The sequence below is a fragment of the Pocillopora damicornis genome, chromosome 9 (assembly GCF_964200805.1).
Source record: "Pocillopora damicornis chromosome 9, jaPocDami1.2, whole genome shotgun sequence".
In the NCBI taxonomy this organism is placed as follows: Eukaryota; Metazoa; Cnidaria; class Anthozoa; order Scleractinia; family Pocilloporidae; genus Pocillopora; species Pocillopora damicornis.
Genome location: NC_142678.1, coordinates 821,114 through 837,958, shown reverse-complemented (window position 1 = coordinate 837,958; position 16,845 = coordinate 821,114). Strand labels below are relative to the sequence as shown.

Sequence of the window (16,845 nt, the reverse complement as noted above, 5' to 3'; positions counted from 1 at the left end):
GGCGTCATACCCGTCAGTTTGTGTCTCAAATTTTAACTTAGTTTTGATCAATTGTTAACAATTTTCGTCCAGTTCTGCGTGTAGTCATACTCATGATTGGCGATCGAAATTCCGCCTCGCGGTCGTTCCATTTTGTTAATCAGTCGTATGATTACGAACTGAATTGGACTTCACTCAGTCCTTTTCACCCTTGTCACGCCGCTCTGTTTTCAAAGCGGGAAATCTTTGATATTTCAGCGTGATGCATTCAGTTATTTAGGTGACTCGCTTTTTCTCGGAAACCATCATGATTTGTGTTTATTTTATTTCTGCTGCTACCATTTCCATTACCAAATAAGGACGTTACATAAGGTGAAAATCGATTTTACGGCGTAGGCGTAGGTATATCACGGGTCAGTCACAAGATATGCTCTTACTCAGCTCTATGCAGTGAGGACAATGACGCATTTTAAAGCCGCATTTAATTGAAACAAAGATCGCTTGTAATCAGAGTAAATCTTTAATTAGATTTTAATTAAGTCCTTTTTTCGCGTCGCTGTTTTGCAGTAACCTGTTGCGGCTATTTTTTTAGAACATGCAAACAATTAACAATATTTTGCTTATAAGATGAAAATATCAGAGCTTGATGCAGAAAAATTCTTCAGCCACTCGATCCTATCTGACGGTTAACGCAAACACGTATGCCCCCTTATCAAATCAAACGTATTGATTGCTGAGCCCGGAAATTCCTGTTTTCTCTTTCAAACCACATTTTGCAGCCTGAAGTATGGCTGTGTTCAAATGTTTGGGTGCCGGTGTGAACGAGAAGGATTCAACCTTCAAAAAGGCTAACAAGAAAGAACGGCTACCAATTGGGCAAAAGTTTTCTCACGGAGTGGGCCATATTTACAACGATTTGACTGCTAACGCATGGTTCAGCTATTTAATAATTTTCCTCACCAAGGTCGCAGGGTTGTCAAATTTTTATGCCGGGCTAGTTATACTCGCCGGTCAAATAACCGATGCGACTTGCACTCCATTCAGCGGATTTTTAAACGATCGCACAGTGAATACTTACGGCCGGCGCAAAACCTGGCATTTAATTGGGACAGTATGCAGCACGCTCGCCTTCCCTCTTTTATTTAACCGATGTCCCGGTTGCCAGGATAGCAGTGAAGCAGTAAAGCTCACGTACTACGTCATCTGTGGTTGTGTTCTTCAATTAGGCTGGGGATGCGTTCAAGTCAGTCATTTGTCGCTGATACCAGAAATATCCAAATCAGCCAGTGAACGAGTCGAGCTGAATGCCATCAGGTAGGTGTCCTAATAGCAGTACCACTTTACGAACCACGATTACAGTAGAAATTATCTTTTAAAAAACTCTTCATAGACATTGCATAACAGGTTTTAAGAATCAACGGCTCAATCAGAAACTAGTTTTGAAAGTAATAAAAAAGTAAATATTGCTAAAACCGTAAGTCAAAACGGGCACATTTTGAGGGGGAAATTTTTTTTGTTTCATTTGCCACAGTATTTACCATATCGTTTTAAAATTTCGTGTACTGCTCTTTGAAAATACACTGTGTTGTCTTTTATCTTTTGTCGCTGTTTAAGTTGAATCAAAGTTTACATTTTTTGCTTGCCCTCGTGAATATTTTATTCAAGATAAAAAAATATGTTTTCGTTAGTCTGGCAGGTACTTGTCGCTACACTCTTGAGATATTTTCCGGAAACGAAACCAAACTCTTGCTGCGCAAATTCCCGCAAAGCGACGTGGTAGATCACGTGGCCAGAAAAATTTTACAAAATGTCGAATTATGTGCGTTTCAGAAACAGTATGCAGTTGGATAGTTGTAGACAATTCCAGTACGGCTGAAAACGGATAAATTCCTGGTTTCGGGGATAAAAATCAAACCAGATTTTTCCCGGATAACATAACTTGCGTGCCAGCCTCGTTAGCACGATGTCCTCTCATTATTATAATCTGCATAGTATTTCGATTTGCCCCGGCGGTTTCAAATTTTCTTCTCTTTTCCTCTCTCTCTCTCTCTCCTTTTTTTTTTTGTTTTTTTTTTGCGGTCGGAGTTTCCGCAGTCAGTGAACCATCGAGAAAGAAGCCTTGTTAAAGTATTTCAAAAGCTGTTCTTGTGTCACGCGACTTTTCTCCCAGAAACTAAAAAAAACGTTCGGTTCAGGGTTTTTCACGTTGGGGCACGCTACGTCAACAGATCGCCGCTAGCAAAGTGAAAGTCCTAGCTGGTAGCCTTGTTCAAGTTTGCAGCTCGCTGCAACTGCTTCTTTTATATTGTGAAATAACTTAGGGCTGGGGAGAGAAACGGAAGGAAGTGTCAAACAGGTTTAGCTGTATCATATGCGCTTTAAATTTCATATCATTATCGAAATGCTTTCGGTGGTTTAAAACCTCATTTTTTATTACGTAGAGGAAGGATTACTACTCCTCTAGAAAGAACTGCGTGGGAGGCCATTTTGTGCGAGTGTTGGATCAGTTTAAAACTTTTTAGTAACACCAAATTCTCCTTCATCATCAAGAATGTGTATATAACCCTCCAGACGACTAAAAAAACAATTTTTATTATGTTTTTATGATAAATAACGCATCTTTTTTCAATACTAATAATGAATAACACACAGTCCATCCATGCACGCTTTAAAATCATCCAAAATCAATTACAAAAGAGCAAAATATTATCTTGATAAATGAGCTGTGTTCCAATAAGGACGCCAAAACATGGGACCCTTTTCATTAATCATTAATTTTGGCACTAATATTCTGAAATTAAGTTTTAATGAATCGCAAACGATTAGTGGTTTGATTTGGAGAATTTAATGTGGTAGGCAGCTTCGCTTTAATAATTACTAACATTGGATTTACAGTAGAAAAATTTGAATGCCCTGTGTATAGAAAAACTGTACAGTGCTGTTTTATTACGTAACAATTTTACGAACCAAATCGGGTCGCTAGACGATCTTCAACAACTCGTGATTGGATCCCTGGGGCTCGATTCGGCGTCATTCATTTTTTTAAAAGCAATTTTGGCAAGCTCATATAAGTTCCTGGTAAACTGTCCAAGACAACGCACTTTAGTTCCCAGTTAGGAGGTCGGTTTCTATGAACGCACTCCGTTGGTTTTCCGGCTTCACGGAAAGAAACACATCCAAGAAAGACAGGCTTTCTTTAACACAGCGATTGTGTTACTCTGTTGGTCATGTTTTGAACGATTTGGCAGGTAATGCGTGGTTTAGCTACCTTCTGGTATTTCTTACCAAAGTAGCTGGACTCTCAAACGCCAGCGCAGGTTTTGTACTACTTTTGAGTCAAGTATTCGAGGGTATCTGCACGCCTGTTGCTGGGGTATTCTGCGATAAAACAAAGTGCAAATATGGACGGCGAAAATCATGGCATTTCATTGGAACTGCTTGCGTTACGACATCATTTCCTTTCATTTTCAATCGATGCTTGGGCTGTGCGGAGAGCAGCAATGCTGTGAAATTTTTATACTATACCGGGTTTTCTATGGTATTTGGGTTTGGTTGGGGATGCACTCAAATTGGACATTTATCACTGATTCCTGAAATCAGCAAACGGGAGAGCGAAAGAGTTGAGCTTAGTGCGTTCCGGTGAGTGGTTTTTTTTTTTTAATATATAGCGCTATCCAAATACTTTGGTTCTCTTTTTGCTAGGTAGATATATATATATATATTTTTTGCATTCACTCTCAGGTAAACTTTTCTGTGGGGTTTGAAAGCAACTATAGTAATTGTGCAATGATGCTGAAAGTCGTGATCGTCTAATTCCAACCACAACTGAATATTTGTTTGACAATGAATTCTTCCTGTTTTCATAAGATAATAATAAAAAAAAAAACGGCAAATTCAAAGCTAGGGACGGAGAGAGCTGACTCAAGATTTAAAATTTCGGAGAGGAAGGAAAAGTCATTTAGGTTTGGCTGGTGTTTCTATTTTTTTTTCCCTTTTGGTGAGGAAATTTAGTAAGGGCTTCTGTTAGGAGACTAGGACATATGCTTTGTTTTCCTATATAAGAAAACCTAGATTTGAGGATAACAATTTTGTTTAAGTTTTGGGTCTGAAATGCTCTCAAGAAGTTCAAATAATTACATGGAGTAGTATTCTGATAAATCAGTAGATCTGGAGGATTTGGTAGTTTGTTAAGTACAGATTAGGCCGGCTTATAAACAGATCTCCTTGGATATATCTTGCGATGGAAACATTTGTTAAGTACAGACTAAGCTGGCCTATAAACAGATTGTTCATACCAAAAGAAAAACATACTCCTATACACCACAGAATAGACGTCTGGGTGTTTGCGTTCCGTGCCACACCCTCTGGAGGTTTTATCTGTTGACCTCTTGACCCCTCGTAGCATCTAATTTCTCCCTTCAATCACAAATCAGTCAGCACAGTAAGGTCTCAATGATAAAGGAAATGATCACCAAGTAAAGATGCTCTTGATTGTTAAACAAATTCTCCTTGTCAGTAACTTTGGAAATGTGTAGAGAACAGAATGAAGAATAAGAATATTTATGTTAGGGTGTGAAAGGTAGCGGGTACCCATGTAGCTACTATAGCCGAGCTCTTTTGGAGTCTTTTCAGTCCCTCGGGCACCGTAAATGTGGGAAAAAGCCTGAGTCCATTGAAGCCATTCTATAGGAGGTCACAAAACGCGAGTTTGGGGGCGCGTTGTGTGATACCCTAAATAAAAGCTGCGCAAAAGTGGGCGTGCAATAACGGTGCGGCTGTTTGTCCGTCCTTTGTTATCTGCCCGTTCTTTCGCTCGTCTCTACAGACTGAGAGAGGGCCTGGAAGAGGTTAAGCTATTATGACGTCACTAACAACAATAGTTTCTCGTTACCAGGTCTGCCCTTACATTTCTTTGTGGTATTTACGTTTATGGAGTCACGTGGATTCTTCTTGGTCAAAGCAAAGAAGAGACACTTTCTCCGAATGTTTGGAAGCAATTTATGGTGAGTCACATGAGTGCTGTTCAGATAGCCTTACTTTTTAATTCTTATCTTGTACATTTTTACTCCCAAAGAAACTGTTCCTTTGATATCATGTCCATTCAACCAGGAAAACATAGATTTATTTCTACTGGGGCAACAACCTGGCGGGAAACGCAGTGGCCTGGCGTCATCAGATCCAAACGCACCGGAGGTCAGATCGATAGGTCTGGATCCGAGTCTCGGCTGAGCCAATGTGATTTTGAACGAGACACTTTACTCTCACAGTGCCTCACTCGATCCAGGAGTATAAATGGATACAGGAGAAACTGCCAGGAAAATCTGACAAAATGTCGGGGTGGGATGGGGGCTGGGGTGGGATAGGGGCAGGGGTTTACCGGTAATGGACTTACATTTTATTCAGATGAAAAAGCAATACTCCGAATCTAAGCTCGTAATACTCATTGTTCTTCTTCACAATTGTCATAAATTCATACTTCTCTCATTTAGTATCTTGGTTTTATCGTCGTGGGAACTGGTACGTTGTTTAATATCATTTTCCACGTCGGAACGAGAGAGCCTCCTTCAGAAGCCCTGCTGGAACGGCAGAAGAAAAATGTTCAGGGTACCAGTGAGAAAAAAGGTTAATGTTCTGGAAGCCTTAAAACGCCACGTTTTGCTCCCTCGAGTTTGTATTTAATACTATTTAGATGTATTTAAGGCGATCTGCTGAGATTCGTTTATAGTAAACATGTGAACATTAAATTTTTACGGTAAGTGAAATCATATTTAGATGAGTAGACCGGTTTATCATAGTTTTCCGAACTTTCAATTTTTAGAATGAATCAAGAGAATAATCAAGCTTTGGCGCCCAACCTTCGGATTTACAAGGAAATAAAATTTTTAGATTCAGAGCACACTCTAAATAAGCTACTTAGCACTTAATAATAATAATAATTAATTTCAATTATTGATTTATGATTATCAGTAATTATTTATAAAGGTTTTATTTTGCACCAGCTCTTCTCAAAGTTGACTGTGATCCTTCCCCTTCGACTCGTCGTTCATCTCAGCGAGTAACCACATCTGTATGCGGTAAATCAGAGACAGCATCATCCTCATCTTGCAGTGACGAACTCACTTCCATTGAGTCAACGTTGGTAGAAAAGCAGGCGGAAACTCCGGGTCAATATGACATCATTGATAGGAGTGCCTCAAAAGGAGGCCAAAAGATTTGGAAAGACTGGCTAAAAGACCCCGCCTTTTATAAGGTATGTCCTTGAAATTGATGACGTCATCATGACAAGATGGCCTTATTTTCGTATTATTTAAGCCTAGGGTTTTCTACGGAATAGATGAACATTTCAGCTCCCAAGATCTGAATTTTAATTCTCTCTTCTAACTGTTCCACATTTCCTTGTAACTTAGTCACGAGAATTTGGTGTTAGATCAAGATAACAACTTCTACCCGATAAATATGAGTATTCATATCTCCTATTTGCTGGATTAAGTATGGATATGATAGGGTGAACTTACATGTTAATCACAGCCAGAAGTTGAAGAGTTAAGTGAGCGTCAGGCGGGGTGGCGAAACAAAATCCGTCCCACGTGATTTTTTGGCTTTCTTGGCGCGGAAAAATCTATATTTACTTCACGCGTTATACCAATGTTTTGGCGGAGAAGGAATACATCAGCCGCACGGGTTAAACAAATGCGCTGAATTTACCGCACGTGATTGGACGATGGACGTGATGAACGTAAAATCTCCGCAACCGGGAGTGAGCCAAGACATCTTACCCGAGGATAACGCTTATATGAGGAATTGAGCATCTCAGCCTGCGAGCACGGCTAATTATTAGCGCTTATTGGCAGGATTGTTTCTTCGCCTGCGGGAAAGTATATGGCCTTGAGAGAGTCTGGCACTGGTTAGATTTTTATTAGTGCCAGACCACACTCTGATTCGTTTCGAATCTTTCCACGGGCGGAGAAACGCGCGTCGTGTAGTGCTTATAGTGAAGGTGAGCTCGCACGCTACCATCGTTTTATTATAACACCCTTTTTTGATACTGAGATTGTGTATTATTTTTTAATTTGAAAGCTTCCAAAAATACGAAATTGTGGTTTTTATGGCGGTTTTTATGATAAGATTTACTCAGAGTGATAACGCGTTGAATTCTAACGAGAACCTCTCGTTCCAGGATGCGTTTGATCGATTTGAAGAGGGTTGCTAAAATCTTGATTTTCTGTTCTTCCTCCCCACAGACCGGTTTAGTTTACACTTGCAGTAGGCTTGTTGTAAATGTCTCTCAGTCGTATTTACCACTTTACCTGACAGAAACACTTAAGTTTGAAAAGGTTAGTACAAAGCTGGTCATAAATCGCAGAGGTTGAAATGGCCTATTTCAGGTGTTCAGTTAGAAAAATGCTGCGAAGTATTAAACGGCACTATGGTAGCGGCAGAGCGAAAACGAGGGAGTCACGACTCGAACCAAACCTCTTTTTTTTCCGCGCCGCTACCAGCGCGCTTCGGATTATTAACTGAACTCCTTGAACAGGATTAAGTTTAAATGAATTTTTCGCAATTCGAAGACAATTCCTTGATGATGAACGAGCTGAATTTGTGATTTTTTTGTAGGAAGCTATCGCCTATTTCCCTCTTGTGGTGCTGATCAGTGGTGTATTTGCCAGTGGAACAGTCAAGCCACTGAACAAAAGACTTGGTAGTAAAGTAAGGTTATTACATGTAAACAATGTTAAGGATTGGTCTTTTTAAACCCATATGCAAAGCCTACACTTGAGCCCATCCATCCAGTTTATTTCCATGAGACGACTGGGAGTCTTACTACTCCCCCTTGGATGGGATACCAGTCCATCGCAAGGTTACCCTCCCTCCCGCCCCTCCCCCAAACATTTCATCAGGCTTCCCTGATTATTCGCCTATACCCATTTATATTCTTGGTTGGAGAGAGGCACAGCGAAAGTTAAGTATTTTGCACAAGAAAAAACACAATTACCCAGCCAGGTCTCGAATCCAGACCTCTCAACCAAGAGTCCAGTGCACTGGTCATTAGTCCACCTCGTCTCCCTCTTCTTAAAGTGGCTCCTGAAAGCGTGATGTTAATCATAATTTTTCCCTCTCAGATAACATTTTCCTTGGGTTGTATGCTGGCCTTGAGTGCTTGCTTTTGGTTCTACGTTCAGGACATTAAAGGAAAGAATATTATTTACGTCACTGCGGTTATTATGGGATGCGGAGGATCTGTTATGCTAGTGACGTCATTATCTCTCATAGCAGAACTGATTGGTCATGACAAGGTAAACGGAAATGGGCAAAACGCGATTTCCCATCAATTTTGTCCCAAAAGCCACGATCGTTTTGCTCAACGGAATAGATTTTATGGAATAAGTTATATTTGTAAAACAATCAGACAGCCAAGAGCAAAATAACATAAAAGCTTGAGTTATCACGCAACCTTCAAAACAAATTTTTTTTCGAAATCGTTGAGAGAAAGTTTTTAATGAAAAAATTATGACTTTTGAACAAAATTATGTCCATCAATTACAGCAGGAAACCTGCTTGTGACGTGCTTTTCTTCAAAACATTGCTGCTCATGTAAACAAAAGCACTTATCTATTTTTAATCTCGCTGCAAAATTTGTCGGAAAAAGTTACACTTTCTTCCCAGAAGCTTAGAAGTAACAATGTGAAGCATGCTGGAATTATGAGGTATTTTAATATAAATTTAAGTTTAATGTTTTCCTCTTTTTCCCAAGATTATAAATTTTTGAAAGCTATTACTCGCACCTCTTTTAAGTCATTTAACTCAGTGTTTTTCAAGCTGGTTGTTATTTTGCAAATTTATAATTTTATTCATTCCTAAGAAATCCGGCGCCTTCGTTTACGGGACAATCAGCTTCACAGACAAACTGTCCAGCGGTGTCACCATTGCTATAATTCAAGAAATGAATCCGCGTACTGACATGACGTAAGTAGTCACAATTTCCTCCCTATGAGAGTTGGGTGCAAATTATCATCCGACGGGTTTAAATGACTCTACCCAAGGTCCGTTCAGGTTCAATCAGTAAACTGTACACCGGCTGGCTAGTCTGTAAGTCAGGCCAGTCAGTTAGTAGTTCAGAAAGTCAGTCAGTCGCTCAATAAGTCACAGTGAGTAAGTCATTGAGTTGATCGGTTGTTCGGTGAGTCAGTCATAGCCAGCTACTTAATCAGTCAACCGGTCAGTCATTCAGTCGGTCACTCACTCACTCAGTCATTTGGCCAATTGGCCGTCCAGCCTGCTAACTGGCTAGTGCTTCAGTCGGTCATCCAGCGAGCTATATAGCTAGTACGCCGGCCAGTCAGTCAATCAGTTGATCTGTCAGTTAGTCTGTCAACCAATTTCTTATCGACAATAAATTTATTTATGAGCCATTTAACAACAGGGTCACACCGAAGTTTATAGGAAATGTTAGTTAGGTTACTACTTAGCTCGCAGAAACTTGGATGGCACAAAATAAGCTCTAGATTTGAGTCTAGAATATCCGAGAGTAGGCCCCTTTGACAAATAATTGTTGTATTTTATCATCAGTGGAGCCTTCTCATAGGTTTGATACGTTCTCTCCCTCCCTTAGTGCGGTTTGTCCATCCTGTGATGAATTTGTGAGAAGCGTCCAAAGTTTCGCTCCGGGGCTAGCTGCGCTGGTTGCTCTAATTTCCATTATGCTGTTTTTTGATTCAGTCTTCGTTTGTAAGAGGAAAGGTAAGTGTTCAGTTTCACAAGCTGTGCTAAAGCCTCTTAGGAATCAGATAGTGGGGTACAAAGAAAAACAGTGGGAAGCGCCATGGCCTGATGGTTGGTGCGCTGGACTCAGGGTGAGAGTTTCGGATTCGATACCTGGCTAGGTCATTGTGTTTTGATTTTGGAAAAAACACTTTGCTCTCACTGTATCTCTCTACTCAGGAGTATAAATTGCTATCGGGAAATATTCAGGGTAACCTTTTAAAATTTCTGGGGTGTGGCCACGCATCTTTGCACCTACCCCCCCATCCATGGATGGTAATATGTAGGGGGTGGTGATAATACCATGGAAACACCATGGAAACCGGCATAAGCTCCGCCTACATGAACCACTTGGCTCGAGTACTGACTTTGTTGACAACCACAACATGGGATGGGTTTTGAGTCAGGAGGTTTGTAAGAGCATTGTTACACTTGAGAACTAGTTTGTCATGTTTCCATGAGAATCAACTGGTTAGTACCCATTAAAAGTCCTGGGCTGAGTGAGAGTACAACATTTCGCTCCAGTATCATATCCACCTGGAGCATGAACTCGTCCAACCCCATGGACTCTCACCACTTGGTTCTCATTGGAACAAAGGAAATATGTAACAACCATGGTGTAGCGTTTTTTTTTTTTTTTTCATAACGAGCTAGTGTTAGTACTTTTACCTAAAAGGTTTTTATTTTCGGACCACGCGCTGGACTTCATCGAAAATGAATTGGGAGGAGACGAGTGGGAATAACAAGCGTGTATTGAGGACTGCGTCGTTAGCTTCACGCTTTGGAGTGATTTGCCGGATGTAGACTAACTATGGTATCGCATTCAGCCATTTCTGGCGGTAACTGTAAAATGATTTTTCTTACAGTGGAAAAAGTTGATATGGCCGTACAGACTAATGATGGAAGTCGTGAAGAAGGGAGCAGCTGTGTAATCGCACATTTCTACGAGGAAGTGGAAAAAGAGAAAGAGTGTGAGAAGTCTTTGAAATTGGATCACGATTTCGAGAAGAATTCATCCAGTGTAAGAGATGTTTATGGGTTTCCCCGAGCCATGAACAACTATGCTGCCAGTAGGTTGGCTTCTGCTCAGCTACCGTCTCCATTATTGGACCGACGCACTGTACTGTAATCACCCTATCGCCTGTTTTTCTCTAATTATTGCAGAGCACTGTTGCACAGCGGCTAAGTAACAGCAGTACGTTATTGTTGTCCATGATGCATCAAGCATTGATCATGTGCAACCCGTTGCCAGGGTACACTATGTATTATATTATTACTATACATTAGTGGTTCTAAATCTGCACAAGGAAAAAACTTGAACATTATTTTGTCCGGTCAATAGGACCCTAAGTTAATTACTTTTTTTTATCGAAAAAGTTCAAATTAGTCTCAAAAAAACTTCTTGGACACTTTGCGTCGGGAAGCCTTTACAGAGCCATCTCAAATTTTCTTAAGTTAACTAAACCGAGAACAAAAGGCGAAAGTAAAAGATCCTGAAAAACATTCCTAAAAGGAGGGTCATTGAATTTGGTAACCAGTTCTCGCGACAAAACAGGTAAAAAAAAAGAATGATAAAATCGACGTATACATTGAAATAAGTGGACTGGAAACAATACCATGACTTAACTTTGGTCTTCGCATTCAATTTGTTTTGTAGTTCTGAGGTAGATTTCTGTAAGGGATAAATAATAAAAGTAAAGGAGTTGTGTAATATGACGTCATTGACAAACACTTATGGTATAGCCTACCAATGCAAAATTATGAGGTGCAGTCGGTCCAGTTGCCATGACAACTAGGCGGAAGTGCAGCTTCACTTCGTTCAGATACCTCAATTATGGTTTTGTTTTGTTTTAGTTTTATCTTCAGTTTCGATGTATTTCCATTCCTCTCTACGTATACCTGTTACACGTTGCACAGAGAAAAATGATTTGATGGAAAGCTTATATTTTCCTAGTAATTAAACATAAGTAGCCTCTGACGTCTCATTCATTTGAAAAGGTTGTTCTTGCTGGGTGATATTATTTCTATAGTTAAATTTTTTCATCAATACCGAAGTGCACATAAAAACGCTTTTATTCCACAGCTTTAATTTACAACACAGAAATTTACATTGTTTAGGATCAGCAAAAAAAAGAAGTATGGAGACTTATAGCGATTTCTCTTGACTAATACACTTGCTCTGTTTTTACGCTCACGGCAGCCACATATATATTTAACGTCGTAATTCAAATCACCTAAAAAGAGAAAAAAGAGGCTTATTTCATCTTCATCGTGTAGAGTTGCAAGTTGCAAGTTAGTAACCCTAACCTTAACCCTAACACCACTGCATTTGAAAGGTTCATCGTTTGTTACACAGTGTAATAACTTCCGATGTGGATAGTGACCCTTCGACTGTATACTGTTAGTCCCTGAAGGCGACGAGATCTACTAGTAACATGACAGCATATAGAGCATCATGCTTCGCTATGACTGGCTGGTTATTACATTGTTTACAGGTGTATTAAGATAATCTGCTCCCTCAGCGGTCCGCTGTCCGTCCAATCCAATATAAAAGTGACGACATCATGAGCCAAACGATAAATACGTCATTTAAAATTTTAATTTTTTTTTGGAGGCCAGGGTGTTAGGATGATTGTTTTATAAACAAAGACGACGTTTTCATGCCCACCTCAGATCGTCTATCGTGCTCAGCTTCTAACCGGAAAAACTTTTTTTCCCTTGACTTCCCCAGCGGCATATTGAAGACTTACTATTTTCTGGATCTGAGCAGTTTTGTTCTATTTCAGGAATCTAATGATGGAACAATTGAATCAAATTCAGTATCTGATCAATTGCTTACCTACCCCTCCCCTGACCCAACATTAACCCTAACTTGCTACCAGTTGACTGTTGTTGGGTTAGGGGAGGGGTAGGTGCGTAGTTGCTCAGATATTAGCATTGATCCGAACAATTGTACGTTTATTGATGGAGCCTAAGTTTTCCCAATGATTCCCTAAAAATCCTCGCCACAAATCAGCCAAATTTTGTTTTATAAGTTACGGAAAAGAAGCGGAATCCACCATTTTAAGTCTCCAACTAATATAGTCAGAGTCATCTGATACATTCTTCTATGTGTCTTCAATATTTCTATGTCGTTCTTTCAAAAATAATTAAGTCACTAAATAGCCCTTTCCAAAAAATAATATCAGAATTCCCCTTGGCATGCAGTTTATTTAGTGCTTGATCACACCACGTATTGCATATGCTCTGCCTCAACTTGGAGAAGCATGTTTTAGAAACAGGTGTTTTTGTCTCCTAAAGTATATTTTTTTTTTTTTAAAAAATCGTTATTTACCGCGTTCTGATAATTTTCAATTCGCAAAAATTCGACCATGGGGACCGCCATTTTAAAAAGCTTAACAACCTAGCCCTACATGCAAAACCACGACGCGTGGTTTACAAATACCTGCTACCTCAATAGTTACGAAATCCTGCAAGCTTACAAAGCATTCATTCTATAAACGGGAACCCGAAGTTAGATGATTATGCCTTGGTAAGCCCGAGTTTCCACTAGGGGTCCTAAGGAACGGATAATTGTAAGCCGTAGCGAAACACGAGGAAAAAAAACGATCATTAAATCAGAAATTGCAAGGTGGACAGCATCGGGCACACCCTTGAAAAACCAATGCAACTTGAGAAGATGTCGCACAATAAGCCGAGATGGTGAGCAGTTTCCATGGTCTAATTCCCCGCTAGACGTGGAAGGGAATAAGTTAAGCCTGGGCGGGAAAGAGTTGTACGGTAATGTAAGGACAACTTACCGATCGCTTTCGTCCAGCTCCATTACCGTAGCAAAACAAATCTGCCGGATTGGTACAAGCTTTTGAGTTGGTGTCTGAGGTTACATCACCCATGCTATCCTCCTTCGGTGCAGTAACACGGACACCTTTCTTAACCATAAATTTCTTTTTGCCACTTGGGTTGAAACGACAGGTAAATTTTGTGCATCTTGGATCGGGGTCTTGAAGCTGTAAAGGATTCGCAAAGCGCTCGTACGTCTTTCTAAAGAAATCAGGCCCTCTCTTGCCTATAAATAGGTTACAGCTTAGCTGCTCGTGCTTCGGAAGTCTGTCACATGGGACTTGGCGCTTCTGTGTAAGCGCATTCGAGCGGCCCACGCGCTGCCGCGAGTCGTACTCGCATTCCTCCTCATTTTGACAGCCGTTTAAGGGGGCTTCATCGGCAGGATTCGGACTGTCAACGAAGTTCAAATTCCTAGAAGAGACTAAAAGTACGGTTTAACAGAACGTGAATTAAGATGATGGTAATAATAAAAATTCTTGAAGTAAGAATCTTTCGATTGTCTCAATGGTTAGATTTCTAGTTTAACTGGTTTGAGATTTACGACAAATAAGGACGCCCACTGACATTCGTGTGAGCGAGATTTGAGAGAACATGGAGCTCAGCGCACGAAATGAGGTTCCATTCAACCAATCGCACGTACATTTATTTGCAGTGGTGATCACAAATTATCAACGATTTTCGGAAGTAAAATGGCATCAGCGGGGTGTCAGTTAAAAAAGAAATCATTAATGTCCGAGTCGAAACTCAATTTTAAAGAAAATACATGGTAGCATTTTAAGTTCTGGAGCTGCTAGAACAATAAGAAGGAGGTTGTTGATGCATAAAAACAGCCAAAGAGAAAGTTACTTAAAGGTCAGAAAAGGTAAAATTAACATAAATGTCTCACCCGACTGCAGAAAAAACAGAACTACAAACGTAGTAAGCATTTCGCACCAAAACGAGGCTCAGCCGTCGATATCAATTCTCTGGAATTGAATGAGACATTTTTATCAAACAATAAAATTGTTTCTAACTTAGAACTGTGATGGTGAAATCTCTTTTCGCTAAAAAAAGACAACCTTTCACATTCAATGTAGCAAACCAACTCTACGTCAAAGTATTTTCTCATAGTAAGTTTGACATTGTTGATTATTGCACTACGAGGGCCTTTTGCACGAAAGAAATATATATAAATAAACCCAAACTAAATGGCTACACAGTGAAAAAGCAAAGAACATATTGTTGAAATTGTTCGCAGAATGTTAACGTAGAGAATCACTTAAATTTAAATGAACCCTCCCCGTGAGTAAATTTGGAAAACAACCATTTCATTTCGGATAATATTGTTTGTTTGTTTATTTACCTAGCGTCCGAAGTCCGTAATCAATTTTTCAACAGATTCTGTTGAAAATAACGGTTCTTACTGATTAAGATAATGTAATTGCATTCTGTTTTCAATTTTTGAGTGAAGCCCCGAAAAGTAAAGGTTGCAACTATCCGTTAAATACCGTGGTTACAAGATCTCGATTGTTTTCATTAGAAGTAAGACTCCCTCCCAAAGTATTGCTTTGATGTATTCTTGTAAAGAACACAGAATTTCAGGCAATAGTTTTTCGTAGGTTCTCTCTCTACGCATTGATATCCGACGTGAAAATGAAATACGATAAATCTGATTGGAATACTTAAATTTCACTCTATTCGGAAGGAATAAATGCCAATTGTTGACAACCTTAAGAAAATTGTGAATTTTACCTAGATTTTACAAGAAGAGTAGGGTTTTGAGTATTTCTAGTGTTCAGTTGCTTCTAGTAATGTCTTAGGGTTATGTCAGTTCATAGGTAACTTTGAATTGGGGATCTCTCACCTTGATAACTCACCGTTCTCTCCCTTTTGTTCTTTAGCACGGGTCGTATGCATAAAATTGAAAACTTGATCTGCTTATATTCCTTTTAGTGTCATGTTGTCGGAAACAACTATGAAAGATTACTGCCATCACTTCCTTCTCAAAGAGGGTTTATTCGGCGCTTTGAGTTCCTTTTCGTAGGCGGGGGGAGTAAATGATATCAATATTTAAACACTTATCCGACAATTAATCACCCAAATGAACCATCGACTTGAATGTGCGACCGTTGGCTCGTCGCTGAAACAAACTCAGAGCTAGTTAGAGGATCAAATTCATGACCTAAGATGTTGCTGGAATATTTCAGTCCCCAGCTTTTCAGCTGGATCAGAGTTTACCTCTTCATAACTTCGTGTAAGCCTTTTTATCATCTATTTCTACTGGGTAATTAATGCTATATACAGCCTTCATTAGCCTTGCTCCTGAATAAATGTGTCCCATAGGACAAAGAGGCTCCAGGTATTTTTCACCCTTCTTTGAAATCTCGAGAGGCAAACATTACTTCTTGAAGCTCGCCCAGATATTTGCTTTGCCCTCTTCCCGGAGAAATTCCGCATTCTTCGACCTGGTCCATATCTTTCAACATTCAATACCCGATCTTACACAAATAATTTCATCTGAAATATATATCATAATAAAATTTGCGAATGTCAAGTTAAAATTTGTGATTGTTCTTTGAACTTGTTTCTTTCTGCGTCACCTCTCTATCCGCAAAACGATCTACTTCAAATATCTGAGCTAATAAAGAAGAAAAAAATTATAATAGGACATTTAATTTATATCTTCTCTGAGACATTTCCTAAAAAATTTAATTTCGACAGAATTTTGAATTTGCAATTTTATCATTTGAATTTAAGTAATTAAAGATTGAAAACAATTGCGACCCATACTTCATACAATTGTTTATTTGTCACTTTGAAAACAAGTTCCCTATATCATGAAACCAAAATTTAAAGGAATTGCAAAAAGAAAATTGAAAATAAGGATTGAACCACTTGTTCTAAATTTCTATAATTAATTAACTGCCAGATCAGAAAAGCCTTTTCTTTTTTTGCTCTAGCATCGCTCAATTAATATTCTTAAATGTACGCCAACATCGCTTAAGTGTTTTCAATTCAGTTCATATTATTAATTTGCTGTGCGAATCCTGGCACCAAAAAAACGTATTTTGTATGAAATATTACACGATAAAAATTTTTTTCAAGTTCTCATTTTTTTTATACCTTTTTTCAGACCTATTCATATCCGTGGTGGCTAGATTTGTATTTTGATAACAATATTAGTTTTTTTTCTAGAATCTATTGTTATTTAGTATTCTGTTCCCATTTCTTTTTAAACATTTTCCTGATCCAGTTTATGTAATGATTTTCATATTTTGCGATAAA

General features: G+C 39.2%; 2 protein-coding genes across 6 annotated transcripts; one reads left to right on the top strand and one right to left on the bottom strand.

Annotated features, from left to right (window-relative positions):
* The first annotated feature begins 542 nt into the window (after nt 1–542).
* LOC113685684 (major facilitator superfamily domain-containing protein 12) lies at nt 543–11,447 on the top strand. 2 transcript variants are annotated; one of them, XM_027203216.2, is made up of 10 exons: nt 543–1,293; nt 4,874–4,982; nt 5,469–5,601; nt 5,979–6,229; nt 7,221–7,313; nt 7,594–7,686; nt 8,100–8,273; nt 8,840–8,943; nt 9,590–9,717; nt 10,605–11,447. In XM_027203216.2, exons 1-10 carry the CDS (start codon nt 767–769, stop codon nt 10,865–10,867), a joined length of 1,875 nt encoding a protein of 624 aa, XP_027059017.2. In that variant the 5' UTR covers nt 543–766; the 3' UTR covers nt 10,868–11,447. The 2 variants fall into 2 exon arrangements, with proteins under 2 accessions (XP_027059017.2, XP_027059018.2); XM_027203217.2 differs by lacking the exon at nt 543–1,293 and adding an exon at nt 3,014–3,618.
* A 346-nt stretch (nt 11,448–11,793) lies between these two features.
* LOC113685685 (uncharacterized) lies at nt 11,794–15,771 on the bottom strand. Of its 4 annotated transcripts, none has more exons than XM_089181626.1 (5): nt 15,425–15,771; nt 14,468–14,546; nt 13,539–14,002; nt 12,407–12,528; nt 11,794–11,972 (listed from the first exon to the last, which is right to left on the bottom strand). In XM_089181626.1, exons 2-4 carry the CDS (start codon nt 14,505–14,507, stop codon nt 12,433–12,435), a joined length of 600 nt encoding a protein of 199 aa, XP_089037752.1. In that variant the 5' UTR covers nt 14,508–14,546; nt 15,425–15,771; the 3' UTR covers nt 11,794–11,972; nt 12,407–12,432. The 4 variants fall into 4 exon arrangements, with proteins under 4 accessions (XP_089037752.1, XP_027059019.2, XP_089037753.1 ...); XM_027203218.2 differs by having other exon boundaries at nt 15,438–15,547; XM_089181627.1 differs by lacking the exon at nt 12,407–12,528 and having other exon boundaries at nt 15,425–15,548.
* Nucleotides 15,772–16,845: the final 1,074 nt, after the last annotated feature.